The sequence below is a fragment of the Hyla sarda genome, chromosome 7, assembly GCF_029499605.1.
Source record: "Hyla sarda isolate aHylSar1 chromosome 7, aHylSar1.hap1, whole genome shotgun sequence".
Lineage (NCBI taxonomy): Eukaryota > Metazoa > Chordata > Amphibia > Anura > Hylidae > Hyla > Hyla sarda.
In genome coordinates this window covers 30,703,258-30,718,673 of record NC_079195.1, presented here as the reverse complement: position 1 = coordinate 30,718,673, position 15,416 = coordinate 30,703,258, and the positions used below count along the sequence as shown (strand labels likewise).

General features: G+C 42.0%; 1 protein-coding gene across 9 annotated transcripts in view; it reads right to left on the bottom strand.

The window, feature by feature from the left end:
• The window catches only part of ZNF384 (zinc finger protein 384), a 52,747-nt gene that overhangs the window by 12,417 nt on the left and 24,914 nt on the right, over positions 1-15,416 (bottom strand). For 5 of the 9 annotated variants that reach the window (XM_056528954.1, XM_056528953.1, XM_056528957.1 and 2 more), the window contains exons 4-6: positions 13,437-13,677; positions 8,372-8,678; positions 4,751-4,975 (exon numbers count right to left, since the gene is read on the bottom strand). In XM_056528954.1, coding sequence (XP_056384929.1) covers positions 4,751-4,975; positions 8,372-8,678; positions 13,437-13,677 — 773 coding nt within the window. The remainder of the gene's footprint in view (positions 1-4,750; positions 4,976-8,371; positions 8,679-13,436; positions 13,678-15,416) is intronic. The other 4 variants (XM_056528955.1, XM_056528956.1, XM_056528959.1 and 1 more) reach the window with 1 other exon arrangement.

Here is a 15,416-nt window from a genome sequence, read left to right as displayed (position 1 = left end):
TGAGCGAACTTACAGTAAATTCGATTCGTCACGAACTTCTCGGCTCGGCAGTTGATGACTTATCCTGCATAAATTAGTTCAACTTTCAGGTGCTCCCGTGGGCTGGAAAAGGTGGATACAGTCCTAGGAGACTCTTTCCTAGGACTGTATCCACCTTTTCCAGCCCACCGGAGCACCGGAAAGCTGAATTAATTTATGCAGGATAAGTCATCAACTGCCGAGCCGAGAAGTTCGTGACGAATCGAATTTACTGTAAGTTCGCTCATCTCTAGTGGTCTTCAACCTGTGGACCTCCAGATGTTGCTAAACTACAACTCCCAGCACGCCCGGACAGCCAACGGCTGTCCGGGCGTGCTGGGAGTTGTAGTTTTGCAACAGCTGGAGCTTCGCAGGTTGAAGATCACTGATCTATATAGTGTATAAAGAGAGAAGAGGGGTCGGTGAACTGTGCGTCTGTCATGTGCTGCACCTGTACTGGTGAATGAACAAGCTGCTGTTAGTGGGAAAGAGAGACATGGTACCTGTATGCAGCAGATATGGAAGAGACTTAAAGGGGTACTCCGGTAGAAACTTATTTATTTATTTAAATTTTTTTTTTTAATCATCTGGTGTCAGAAAGTTAAACAGATTTGTTAATTACTTCTATTTAAAAAATCTTTATCCTTGCAGTACTTATCAGGTGCTGTATGCTGCACAGGAAGTTCTTTTCTTTTTGGATTTCTCTTCTGTCACGATTAGAGATGAGCGAACTTACAGTAAATTCAATTCGTCACGAACTTCTCGGCTCGGCAGTTGATGGCTTTTCCTGCGTAAATTAGTTCAGCTTTCAGGAGCTCCGGCGGGCTGGAAAAGGTGGATACATTCCTAGGAAAGAGTTTCCTAGGACAGTATCCACCTTTTCCAGCTCACCGGAGCACCTGAAAGCTGAACTCATTTATACAGGAAAAGTCATCAACTGCCGAGCCGAGAAGTTCGTGACGAATCGAATTTACTGTAAGTTCGCTCATCTCTAGTCAAGACCACAGTGCTCTCTGCTGACACCTCTGTTCATATCAGGAACTGTGCAGAGCAGGAGAAAATCCCCATAGCAAACCTATCCTGCTCTGGACAGTTCCTGATATGGACAGAGGTGTCAGCAGAGAGCACTGTGGTCAGACAGAAAGGAAATTCAAAAAAGAAAGGAACTTGCTCTGTAGTATACAGCCGCTAATAAGTACTGGAAGGATTAAGAATTTTTAATTGTTAAATTACTTCTATTAAAAATTCTTAATCCATTCTTCCAGTACTTATTAGTGGCTGTATACTACAGAGAAAGTTCCTTTCTTTTTGAATTTCCTTTCTGTCTGACCACAGTGCTCTCTGCTGACACCTCTGTCCATATCAGGAACTGTCCAGAGCAGAATATGTTTGCTCTGGGGATTTTCTCCTGCTCTGGATAGTTCCTGATATAGAGATGAGCGAATTTACAGTAAATTCAATTCGTCACGAACTTCTCGGCTCGGCAGTTGATGCCTTATCCTGCACAAATTAGTTCAGCTTTCCGGTGCTCCCGTGGGCTGGAAAAGGTGGATATAGTCCTAAGAGACTCTTTCCTAGGACTGTATCCACCTTTTCCAGCCCACCGGAGCACCTGAAAGCTGAACTAATTTATGCAGGATAAGTCATCAACTGCCGAGCCGAGAAGTTCGTGACGAATCGAATTTACTGTAAATTCGCTCATCTCTAGATATAAACAGAGGTGTCAGGAGAGAGCACTGTGGTCATGACAGAAGAGAAATCCAAAAAGAAAAGAACTTCCTGTGGAGCATACAGCAGCTGATAAGTACTGCAAGGATAAAGATTTTTTTAATAGAAGTAATTAACAAATCTGTTTAACTTTCTGGTACCAGTTGATACAAAAAAAAAAAAAAGTTTTCCACCGGAGTACCCCTTTAGGGTCTTATACACACGTAAAGTATTCTGGGCTGATCTGATGCGCAGGATTTGAAGCGGTGTTCAGTCATTCAGTTTACATTGACATCTGCAGCAGAAAATCCTGCGCTTCAAATCTGCACAGAATACTGCACGTGTGAATTGACCCTTAAAGGTTAACTTAAAGGCATTTGGCTCCCACCTGTTCTCCAAGGAACGGTGACGCAGCTCACGCTGGAAGGTATGGTTGCCAAGGCACCTGTACAAAGATGAGTGAGTTCTGTGCACAAGTCCTGTTCATAAGAAAAGGGCTCATGCAAGGAACTCACTGAACGACGTACGCTTTGCCTCGGCCACTGTACTGACCAGCGCGAGCTGCGTCACTTTACACCAAAGGCGGGAGACAAGCTCTGCAGTTACACTTTAAACATGGAGAGAGAGAGGAAAAGCTTTTATGGTATTTTAATTAAAGGGGTACTCCACTAGAAAACTTTTTTTATTTTTTTTTTCAATCAACCTGTGCCAGAAAGTTAAACAGATTAGTAAATTACTTCTATTTAAAAATCCTTAATCCTTCCAGTACTTATCAGTTCTTTTTTGTTTTTGAATTTCCTTTCTGTCTGACCACAGTGCTCTCTGCTGACACCTCTGTCCATGACAGGAACTGTTCAGAGCAGGAGAGGTTTGCTATTGAGGATTTTCTCCTACTCTGGACAGTTCCTGATATGGACAGAGGTGTCAGCAGAGAGCACTGTTGTCAGACAGAAAGAAAAAAAAAAAATCCAAAAAGAAAAGAACTTCCTGTGGAGCCAATAGTACCTGATAAGTACTGGAAGGATTAAGATTTTTAAATTGAAGTCATTTACAAATATGTTTAACTTTCTGGCACCAGTTGATTTAAAGAAAAATGTTTTCCAGTGGAGTACCCCTTTAAGGAAAGGTCTGGCATCACAATGGGCAGGGTTGAGTGGTTTATGGTACAGATGCTGTGTAGAGAGAGGATGCCGATGGCAAAGAGAAAGCAGCTCATGAGGCAAAAAAAGAGAGAAGCAACAAGAATGAGATCAAAACAAAACAAACCACACACAAAAAGGACAACGTGGTGACATTGCAGCAGAGAATAGGAGATACTGTGGAAGATGGTAAAGCTAAAGGGGACAAACACAAGGACACAAAGGGAGCGACATCATACACACATGAGCAGGAGAGGGATCAGATGATCAGGTGATTCAGAGTATGGATCAGTAACAGAAGGATGACAATGTCTCTGTGCCGTGTACAAGGACACATGACACGGTGTATAAACTGCTGTGTGAATGGAAGAGGTAGGAGACATGTGACACGATGTCTGAATGGAAACACTCCCATGGAAGTGTGACACAGACTAACTGGATAGAATGTTCTAGAATGTCCTAGAACAGTGTTTCCCAACCAGGGTGCCTCCAGCTGTTGCAAAACTACAACTCCCAGCATGCTCGGACAGCCGAAGGCTGTCCGGGCATGCTGGGAGTTGTAGTTTTGCAACAGCTGGAGGCACCCTGGTTGGGAAACACTGTCCTAAAATAACATCCCATTAAAGGGGAACGCCGGTGGAAAACTTTTTATTTATTTATTTTTTTAAATCAACTGGTGCCAGCAAGTTAAACAGATTTGTAAATTGCTTCTATTAAAAAAAAAAAAAAAATCTTAATCCTTCCAGTACTTATTAGCTGCTTTATACTACAGAGGAAATTATTTTCTTTTTGGAACACAGAGCTCTCTGCTGACATCACGAGCACAGTGCTCTCTGCTGACATCTCTGTCCATTTTAGGAACTGCCCTGTAAATGACTTCTATTAAAAAATCTTAATCCTTCCAGTACTTATTAGCTTCTTTATACTACAGAGGGAATTCTTTTCTTTTTGGAACACAGAGCTCTCTGCTGACATCCCGAGCACAGTGCTCTCTGCTGACACCTTTGTCCATTTTAGGAACTGCCCTGTAAATGACTTCTATTAAAAAAATCTCAATCCTTCCAGTACTTATTAGCTTCTTTATACTACAGAGGGAATTATTTTCTTTTTGGAACACAGAGCTCTCTGCTGACATCCCGAGCACAGTGCTCTCTGCTGACACCTCTGTCCATTTTAGGAACTGCCCAGAGCAGCATATGTTTTCTATGGGGATTTTTCTCCTACTCCTGGACAGTTCTTAAAATGGACAGGGATGTCAGCAGAGAGCACTGTGCTCGTGATGTCAGCAGAGAGCTCTGCGTTCCAAAAAGAAAAGAATTTCCTCTGTAGTATTCAGCAGCTAATAAGTACTGGAAGGATTAAGATTTTTTTTAATAGAAGTCATTTACAAATCTGTTTAACTTTCTGGCACCAGTTCATTTAAAAAAATAAATAAATAAATAAATAAAAATAAAATAAAAAAAGTAAAAATAAAAGTAAAAAAAGTATTCCACCGGAGTACCCCGTTAAGTCCCATATATCTGTCATAGACGACATTGTGTTTTGTGTGAAATGTGTAATCTGTCAGTACCTTAATGCACATAATGTGTGGTAAAAGTAACAAAAAAGCATCCATGTGTCCTGCTCTATGTCCAGTCCTGAGATGTGTCTCAAGTGTCCACGTTCCTGATGTAAAGGTGAAGAATCCGAACCGGTGAGCTCAATGATGTATATAGCGTGAGATGATTATGTCAGTGCAGACTAGGACCAAGACCCCCCCCCATATATAAATAACACAATGTGCATCTCTACACACACATTACCAAACCTGCAAACTACATTTTCTCTCTAGCTCTGCCCCTCCCCCCCCGCTGGTGAAAACGTCCTTTTCTCACTCCTCCTCTTACCGTGTGTGCTGCTGGAGGTGAGACAGCTGGCGGAAGGCTTTCTGACAGTAACTGCAGGTATAGGGCTTAGCCCCAGAATGGATCCGCACGTGCTGAGCCAAGTAGGAACTGTTGGCGAAGGTTTTCGAGCAATGAGGGCACTTGTGGGGCTTGGCCTCTGTGTGAGACTTGGAGTGAATCTGCATCTCAGATTTGGAGAAGAAGGTGATCGAGCACATCCGGCACCTGAAACAACAAAGCGGTGACTGTCAGCTCAAGTGACTATATAAAGCTGGGTGATGGAGGAATTCAAGATTTAGAGACGGTGCAGATGAGATACATAGAACAACAACAATTCAAAGAAAAAGCCAGAGCACATTGTCTGCCTGTGAAGCATATGATTGGGAAGGCATGAGAACCTGCTGCATTAAAGGGGTACTCCGGTGGAAAACACTTTTTTTTTTTGTCAGAAAGTTAAAACAGATTTGTAAATTACTTCTATTAAAAAAAAATCTTAACCCCTTAAGGACCGGAGGTTTTTCCGTTTTTGCATTTTCGTTTTTTGCTCCTGGCCTTTAAAAAATCATAACTCTTTCAAATTTACACCTAAAAATCCATATGATGGCTTATTTTTTGCGCCACCAATTCTACTTTGTAATGACGTCTGTCATTTTGCTCAAAAATCTATGGTGAAGCGGGAAAAAAAATAATTGTGCGACAAAATTGAAAAAAAAACGCTGTTTTGTAACTTTTGGGGGCTTCCGTTTCTACGTAGTACATTTTTCGGTAAAAATGACACCTGATATGTATTCTGTAGGTCCATACGATTAAAATGATACCCTACTTATATAGGTTTGATTTTGTCGGACTTCTGGAAAAAATCATAACTACATGCAGGAAAATTAATACGTTTAAAATTGTCATCTTCTGACCCCTATAACTTTTTTATTTTTCCGTGTATGGGGCGGTATGAGCGCTCATTTTTTGCGCCGTGATCTGAAGTTTTTAACGGTACCATTTTTGTATTGATAGGACTTATTGATCACTTTTTATTCATTTTTAAATGATATAAAAAGTGACCAAAAATGCACTATTTTGGACTTTGGAATTTTTTTGCGCGCACGCCATTGACCGAGCGGTTTAATTAATGATATATTTTTATAATTCGGACATTTCCGCACGCGGTGATACCACATATGTTTATTTTTATTTTTATTTACACTGTGTTTTTTTTATTATTGGAAAAGGGGGAGTGATTCAAACTTTTAATAGGGGAGGAGTTAAATGATCTTTATTCACTTTTTTTTTGCAGTGTTATAGGTCCCATAGGGACCTATAACACTGCACACACTGATCTTCATCATTGATCACTGGTTTCTCATAGGAAACCAGTGATCGACGAATCTGCCGGATGACTGCTCATGCCTGGATCTCAGGCACTGAGCAGTCATTCGGCGATCGGACAGCGAGGAGGCAGGTAGGGGCCCTCCCGCTGTCCTGTCAGCTGTTCGGGATGCCGCGATTAGCCGCGGCTATCCCGAACAGCCCGACTGAGCTAGCCGGGAACTTTCACTTTCACTTTTAGCCGCGCGGCTCAGCTTTGAGCGCGCGGCTAAAGGGTTAATAGCGCGCGGCGCCGCGATCGGCGCTGCGCGCTATTAGAGGCGGGTCCCGGCTTCACTATGACGCCGGGCCCGCCATGATATGACGCGGGGTTACTGTGTAACCCCGCGTTATATCAGAAGAGCAGGACCAAGGACGTACCGGTACGTCCTTGGTCCTTAAGGGGTTAATTCTTCCAGTACGTATCAGCTGCTATATGCTCCACAAGAAGTTCTTTTCTTTTTAAATTTATTTTCTGTCTGACCACAGTGCTCTCTGCTGACACCTCTGTCTGTGTCAGGAACTGTCCAAAGCAGGAGTAAATCCCCATAGCAAATCTATCCTGCTCTGGACAGTTCCTGACTCAGACAGAGGTGTCAGCAGAGAGCACTGTGGTCAGAAAGAAAAGAAAGTCAAAAGGAAAAGAACTTCCTCTGTATCATAAAGCAGCTGATAAGTACTGGTAGGATTAAGATTTTTTAATAGAAGTAATTTACTAATCTATTTAACTTTCTGGCACCAGTTGATTTAAAAAAATAAATAAAATGTTTTCCATCAGAGTACCCCTTTAAAGTGGTTGTCAAGTTATAGAAAAACAGATAAAAAATAAATAAATAAAAAAACAGCACCACACCTGTCCTGGCTCCATTCACTGAGCTGTATTACCACACACAACCCAAGAACAGGGGTGGCTTTTTTATTTTTATTTTTTCTGGGTTATCCAGGAATAGAGAAACAGAGCTCATTTCTATAAAAAAACAAAAAAACAAAAACAGCTCTGTGTCTGTCCCCAGGTTGGGTGGGGTTCTGCAGCTCATTTCCAATGAAGTGAATGGAGCCAAGTTGTAATACCACACCCAAACTGGAGACAGACCTGGAGCTGTTTTTGAAATAAATTAGCAGTTTTTTCTATTCCTGGACAACCCCTTTAAGGCCATGTTCACAAGGCAATTCCACACAGAATCCGTTTAGCAAGGTTCACAGAACGAATTTGTGAAATTCTGCCGGAATTGCGTCAGAATTCAGTGTTCTCTAAAGACAGAATTCCGCCGAAATTCAAGTCCCGCCACAGAAATTTTGTTGTGTGAATGAGACGGCGGAATCATATTGAAGTGAATGTACAGTCAATTTCGGTACAATTCCGCCATGTCAATGTAGCCTAAAGAGCTTTTCCAGGATTTTAAGAAAATGTTATTAAATTTAAAGAGTACCTCTCATCAAAAGTTTTTTTTAAAATATTTTATAGTATAGTGTGTGTATATATATATATATATATATATATATATATATATATATATATATATATATATATAGATTAACTTTGTAATTGGATTCTATAAAAAAAAAAATATATATATATATATATATGTTTCCTTTTCCATGTGTATTTTTGATTTAAAAGTTTGGCCACTAGGGGTCCCCTGTCTGCGAGCTTTTTCAGTGATTTTGGACTCACGGAGGCCTGGCTGTTGAGTCCGAAATCGCATACTCAGCGCAGCTCCCCGCCTGTCAGTCAGACAGGCGGAAGCGAGCGCTGTGCGCGTATCCCTGGAGGGCATGGCAGCTCTGTCCTACGACATTCCTCCTCTCTGTATGGCACGTGTATAGCCAAACAGAAAGGACGAGACTCAGAGGCTGCCGTCCCTGCCCTGTACTCAGCCTGTATGCGTGCTCCCGAGAGGGAGCGCAGCATACAGGAAGAAGGGCGAAAGCCGTCCCTGGCAGGCATCAGATGACGTCACGCCTGCCGAGCCACGCCCACTTTCTCCCCTCATACACAGCTCCAAACTGAGCTACTGAAGATAGAGGAAAAAATCTGCAGTATTTTTTCAAACAGTGTGCCCCCAGCTGTTGCAAAGCTACAACTCCCAGCATGCCCGGACAGCCGTGGCTGTCCGGGCATGCTGGGAGTTGTAGTTTTTGCAAGAGCTGGAAAACACTGCCCCATGCTGTGGATAGGAGGATAACTTTCAGAGATAGGAATACCCCTTTACAAGAATACTAGCAGTACACTACAACATGATGTAGTAGGGTTATTACCGGTAGGTCTTCCCATCTTTATGGTGATCCTCATCATCTTCATTAGACAAGTCATACGGGTCGTGCAGCTCGGGTAGTGTAGGTTCTGGGATTCTCTTCTTCTTCCTCCCTCGGCCTGATTTTTGGATACCTATAGTTCCCACCTCATTGATCTTGGCCTTGGTAAGCTCAGACACAACTTGCAATGTCTGGGAGCCTGGCAAAGTAGACACAATCATGGTGGAAGGGGCAGAAATGGGAAAGGTTTGACCAGAAGAAGATGGAGTAGTCACAAGAGATCCAGAGGGAGAAGTGATGACCAGGCCGGCTGTAAAGAAAGAGGAATAACAAATGTAACAATCAACATGGGTCTGGATCTTATACACTGATGATGATCATGATAATAACTAATAATATAAGTTAAAAAATAATGTCAAATAAAATATAATACAAATATTAATCAAAATAAAAATGATTATTTTTTATATTTTTTTTTATTATTTATTTATTTTTTTAACTAGTATTAGTTATATTATTATTATAATAATTAATAATAAACAATATTTTTATTATTATTGTTATTATTACTAGAGATAAGCGAACTTAAAGTAAATTCAATTCGTCACGAACTTCTCGGCTCGGCAGTTGATGACTTTTCCTGCATAAATTAGTTCAGCTTTCCGGTGCTCCGGTGGGCTTTGAAAAGGTGGATACAGTCCTAGGAAAGAGTCTCCTAGGACTGTATCCACCTTTTCCAGCCCACCGGAGCACCGGAAAGCTGAACTAATTTATGCAGGATAAGTCATCAATTGCCGAGCTGAGAAGTTCGTGACGAATCTAATTTACTGTAAGTTCGCTCATCTCTACTTATTACTATTACCATGAAGAGAATAAGACAAAAGACATATTGGCCCATAATAATAATAAAAACAATAACTAATAATAAAAAAAATTATATATACACCGGTATATATTAAGAATATTAATAAAAGATAATAATTATTATTCCTTATAATTTTTTTTTTAACTAGTACTATTAGTTGTTATTATTATTATTATTATAATCAATATTATTATTATTATTAATAATAATAAATATTTATTTTTATTATTATTGTTAATATTATTACTAGATATCATTATTACTATTATCACGAAGAGAATAAGCAAAGAGATCTATTGGCCTATAATAATAACAATAACTAACTAACTGATTACCGTATTTTTCGCCCTATAGGACGCACCGGCGTATAAGACGCACCCAATTTATAGGTGCAAAATCTAAAAAAATAAAGATTTTGAACCCAATAGTGGTCTTCAACCTACGGACCTCCAGATGTTGCAAAACTACAACTCCCAGCATGCCCGGACACCCGTTGGCTGTCCGGGCATGCTGGAAGTTGTAGTTTTGCAACATCTGGAGGTCTGCAGCTTGAAGACCACTGCATAGGAGGTAATACTCACGTGTCCCCGCCGTTCCGGACCCGTCACCGCTGCCCTGGATGTCGCTCCATCGCTGTCGCCGTGTCCCTGTCGCTCTCCGTCGCCGCCATCAGGTCGTTACGCACGCCGACACACGTACGCGACAACGTGATGACGACGAAGGAGAGTGACGGCCATACAGGGGATCCCTGAACGGAGAAGACACCGAGGAGGCAGATAAGGTCCCTCCCGGTGTCCTGTAAGCACTAACCCGGCTATTCGGTGAAATCGCGGCGGTCCCGAACAGCCCGACTGAACAGCCGGGTCAGTGTCACTTTCCCTTCAGAAGCGGCGGTCAGCTTTGATTGCCGCGTCTGAAGGGTTAATACAGGGCATCACCGCGATCGGTGATGTCCTGTATTAGCCGCGGGTCCCGGCCGTTGATGGCCGCAGGGACCGCCGCGATAGGGGTGTATTCGCCGTATAAGACGCACAGATTTTTCCCCCCCCAGTTTTGGGGAAGAAAAAGTGCGTCTTATATGGTGAAAAATACGGTATATATAAAAAAAAAATTTAACCAATACTATTTGTTATTACTAATTATTCATTAATTAATAATTAAGTATTAATAGTAATAATAATCAATATATATATATATATTTTATTATTATTAATATTATTACTATCAGTTATTATTACTATTATCATGAAAAGAATAAGCAAAGAGACATATTGGCCTATATTTATGAACCTGCCTGAAACCCTAATTGTCTGTTTTTTCCCATAACAACCAATCACAGCTCGTCTTTTACTTTACTAGAGCTTGTTAAGATATGAAAGTTGAGCTGTGATTGGTTGTTATGGGAAAAAACTGACAATTAGGGTTTCAGGCTGATAAATCAGGGCCACTATATATTTACTTTTACTTTCCACTTTACAAAAAATTATATTTGCTGCAATGAGAATTCAGTACATATCATCATAGCGGATACTATAAAATATTAAAATGATGTGACCCGCTCCATGATGACTGTATTGGTACAAGCCCCACTGACTAATGACATTGTAACACCCTGATGCTTATTTACAGAATAATTTCCAGAAAGAATATAATGCAAACTAACAATACATTGCTCTATTGCTCAGACAGGGAACCCCATAAAACTCATAGCTTGAGATAAAGGACATGTGACCCTTATAGATCGGAGTTCTGAGCTTAAAGGGGTACTCCGGTGGAAAACACTTTTTTTTTTTAAATCAACTGGTGCCAGAAAGTTACACTGATTTGTTAATTACTTCTATAAAAATGTTTTAATCCTTCCAGTACTTATTAGCTGCTGAATACTACAGAGGAAGTTCTTTTCTTTTTGGATTTCTTTTCTGTCTGTCCACAGTGCTCTCTGCTGACACCTCTGTCCATTTCAGGAACTGTCCAGAGCAGGAGAAAATCCCCATAGCAAACATATGCTGCTCTAGACAGTTCCTAAAATGGACAGAGATGTCAGCAGAGAGCACTGTGGACAGACAGAAAGGAAATCCCAAAAAAAAGAATTTCCTCTGTAGTATTCAGCAGCTAATAAATAAGTACTGGAAGGATTAAGATTTTTTTTTATAGAAGTAATTTACAAATCTGTTTAACTTTTTGGCACCAGTTGATTTAAAAAAATAAATAAAAAATAATGGTTTCCACCGGAGTACCCCTTTAAATTCCGGCACAGTCATTGACTTTTACAGAGAATTGCTATGCACGGGCAGCCAAGTCTACAGCCCAGAAGAGAGATTTGGGACCTCTTGATCTAGGTTACATTAGGTTTCCAGTGCCAAGATCTCAGCCTATCGTACATTTTCAACTTATGGTGTTTTTTCTTTCCACTTTGAGTAAGGGAGCGCTCCCACCTGGCGTATACGCAGCGTGAAAAATTTACGGCAGCAGCGGGAAATACGCTGCGTATTCCTTGCTCACTATACACACAGGGCTTTCCGGTGGCAGCCCTATGTGTGTAGAGAGTTTTGGAGGCGGGGCCATGTGCCGGCGTGACTGTGATGCGCGGCTCCGCCTCCAAAACTCACTGCACACATAGGGCTGCCACCGGAAAGCCCTGTTCGTATGGTGAGCAAGGAATACGCTAGGGATTGACCATCCTCTGCCCACATAACGCCGCCGTCTCCCCCCCCCCCCACCTCTGCCCACATACCGCCACCGCACAGCAACAGCGCAGGAGCCAGAAGGATCGCGGACCACAGGCACAGGTAATTATAACACCGGGGATGGGGGGAGGCGATGGGGCAGCGGCATGTGGGCAGGCAACGGGGCAGCGGCATGTGGGCAGGCAATGGGACAGCGGCGGCGGTATGTGGGCAGAGGATGGGGGGAGGCAATGGGGCAGCGGCGGCGATGGTCGTCTCTGGCCGGGGCATTATCGGCAAGGTAATTGCCGATACCAATAATGTCCAAAATCGCGATTATCGGCCGATAATATTGGTCAAACTGATAATCGGTCGATCCCTAGAATACACAGCGTATTTCCCACTGCTGCCGTAAATTTTGCGCGTGGAATACGCTGCGTATACGCCAAGTGGAAACGCACAGTAAGGCTGCATTCACCCCACGTTTTAGCTATACGGGGACTAGAACCGGCGCCCTTCTCATTCATTTGAATGAGCCGACCGGAGCCAAACAGTGACACCGGTCGGCTCATTTTTGCCCCGTATCCGGTTTTCTGACCGGACTGAAAACAGCAATATGCCACGGTTTTCAGTTCGGTCAGAAAACCGGATATAGGACAAAAATGAGCCGACCGGAGTCACTGTTTGTCGCACTTTGTAAGTAGCAGCCACTGTAAGTTTAAAGGGGTACTCCACTGCCCCAGCAGGGTGGGGGCTACGGGTGGGTTGTGATGTCAAGGCCACGCCCCCTCAAAAACATTTTTTTAAAAAAATTTAAAAAAAAAACTATTTCCCGATAGATAAAAAGTTCTGAAACTTTTCAATATACTTTTGCTTTTTTAAAGGGGTTATCCAGGAAAAAAATGTTTTTTTTATATATCAACTGGCTCCAGAAAGTTAAACAGATTTGTAAATTACTTCTATTAAAAAAACTTAATCCTTTCAGTACTTATGAGCTTCTGAAGTTAAGGTTGTTCTTTTCTGTCTAAGTGCTCTCTGATGACACGTGTCTCGGGTTCTGGCCAGTTTAGAAGCAAATCCCCATAGCAAACCTCTTCTTAACTGGGCGTTTCCCGAGACAGGTGTCATCAGAGAGCACTTAGACAGAAAAGAACAACCTTAACTTCAGAAGCTGATAAGTACTGAAAGGATTAAGATTTTTTAATAGAAGTAATTTACAAATCTGTTTAACTTTCTGGAGCCAGTTGATATATATATAAAATAAAGTTTTTTCCTGGATAACCCTTTTAATTTATCACCTACAAAGACCTCCTCTGCTTGCAGTCAGTGAATGTGAAACCTTATGTTTACACATTAGGTCGGCGTTTCCCAACTAGAATGTCTCCAGGTATTGCAAAACTACAACTCCCATCATGCCCGGACAGCCAACGGCTGTCCGGGCATGCTGGGAGTTGTAGTTTTGCAACAGCTGGAGGTACCCTGGTTGGGAAACACTGCTCTAGAACATAACTCAGTAACTCTAATGTAAGCCACTCACTTGCTGTCATGAGCCCCGTTGTGGGGACAGGCAGGACGGTGATGTTCTGGGTGACAGACGCCTGACTGTGAGGAATCCCATGAATCTCCACCTTGTTATCGCCATCTACGCTTATGCCTGCGGGCAGGGACACGGACGTGGGTACCGTCAAGAGAGTGGGGTAGTGGGAGCTTAGGTTGCAGCCTTTCTCCTGAATCAGCTGCTCTTTCACTTTGTTTAGGAACATAGAGTTGTCAATCTGCTAAAAAGAAAACAAAAACATTATGTTACATGATTACAACCCTTTGGGCAGAGGGAAAACTCTGTCCTACTCCTCATGTATTCCTATTAACTACCACAGATCTAGTGTGTTCACGAGCGCTGTCATGACTACGATCATAAAACGTAACTCTAGCGGTGATAAGACAGTGCTGCACGACCGCTTTCTCCCCACTACTCTACGCAGCTCACAACTGTGCAAAATCAGTGTCCAGCACCAGACCCAGTGTCATAGACTTACAATATGCTGTGTGTTGCGCTGGGGGTGGATTTCACAAAGCTAACATGTGTGGAGAGCGGGGAGAAAGACGATGAATACATTTTTTTAAATTTATTTATTTATTTTTTTAATTTCCATCTTGCGCAGCGCTGTCATTTGCCAAATCACCATCTTCTTGATACGTTCTGCGGTTTCAACAGCAAAGTATTGCATTGGATGTACCAGTCCCACCACAATGTTAGGCTGCATTCACGCCACGTTTTTGCAATACAGTTCCCGTATACTTTTTCAATTTGAAAACCGTGCGGAACCGTATTGAAAACCCTATGCATTGACTCTCCATTGAAAACCATATGCCAAACGATGCATGCGGTTGCATTCTTTTTGCGTCTTTTACGGTTTTGTGCATATTTTTCTTGTACACAAAACCGTAGCCTACCACGGTTTTTGGTCTGGGTGAAAAACCTTATTGAAACCATATATGTTTTTTTTTTTTTTTTTTTCCAACATGGGAGTCAATGGGAACCGTAGAGAACTGTATGTGTGTACGGTTCCATCCGGTTTCCACCATACAGTTTTTGACTTTGCACGTGCGCAGTGCACGCCAGAAGTTTTTTTCTTGGAATTTCAATCAAACAAGTGAAACTTTATTCATAATGAAATAAAAAAAAGGAGATTTTTGTACTCACCGTAAAATCTCTTTCTCGTAGCTTTCATTGGGGGACACCTTTACTGATGGGTGTATATATATATATATATGCTCTTGCCACTAGGAGGCGCTGACACTAGGAAAAAAAAGTCGGCTCCTCCCTGCCAGGATATACCCGCCCACTGGAAGTGAGGTAATCAGTTTTGTCACAAAGCAGTAAGGGAAGCCAACAAAGAAATATGTCCGAATGACCCTAGAAAATAATCCCAGATAAAAAAAAAACCCTAATAACCGGAAGGATTATTCGGACAAAAAAATTAAGAAATGGGTGGGTGCAGTTTCCCCCCCATTGAAGGCTACGGGAAAGAGATTTTACGGTGTGTACAAAAAAATCTCCTTTCCTTGGTCGCTCTTCATTGGGGGACACAGATACTGATGGGACGTACCAAAGCAGTCCCCTAGGGTGGAAAAAACAACCATCAGAGAAAAGGAAAAAGAACCTAACTAGACGTACTTAACTAGAAAACAATAAAATAAAAGAGGGGAGATCCCAGACCTGTGTCTTGCCTCTTACTGACACTAGCTAAATCTGATTACCTCACTTCCTGTGGGCGGGTATATCCTGCCAGGGAGGAGCTGACTTTTTTCCCTAGTGTTCATGCCTCCTAGTGGCAAGAGCAGATACCCATCGGTATAGGTGTCCCCCAATGAAGAGCGACCGAGAAAGATAAGAATGTATACGTTTTTTTTCTTTAAAAAATTGATGCAACCGGACATCATTCTTCAAACCGTATACGGGTTATAATTTGTACACACGTTTTGATACAGTTTAGTCAGGTTTTGAGGAATTTGT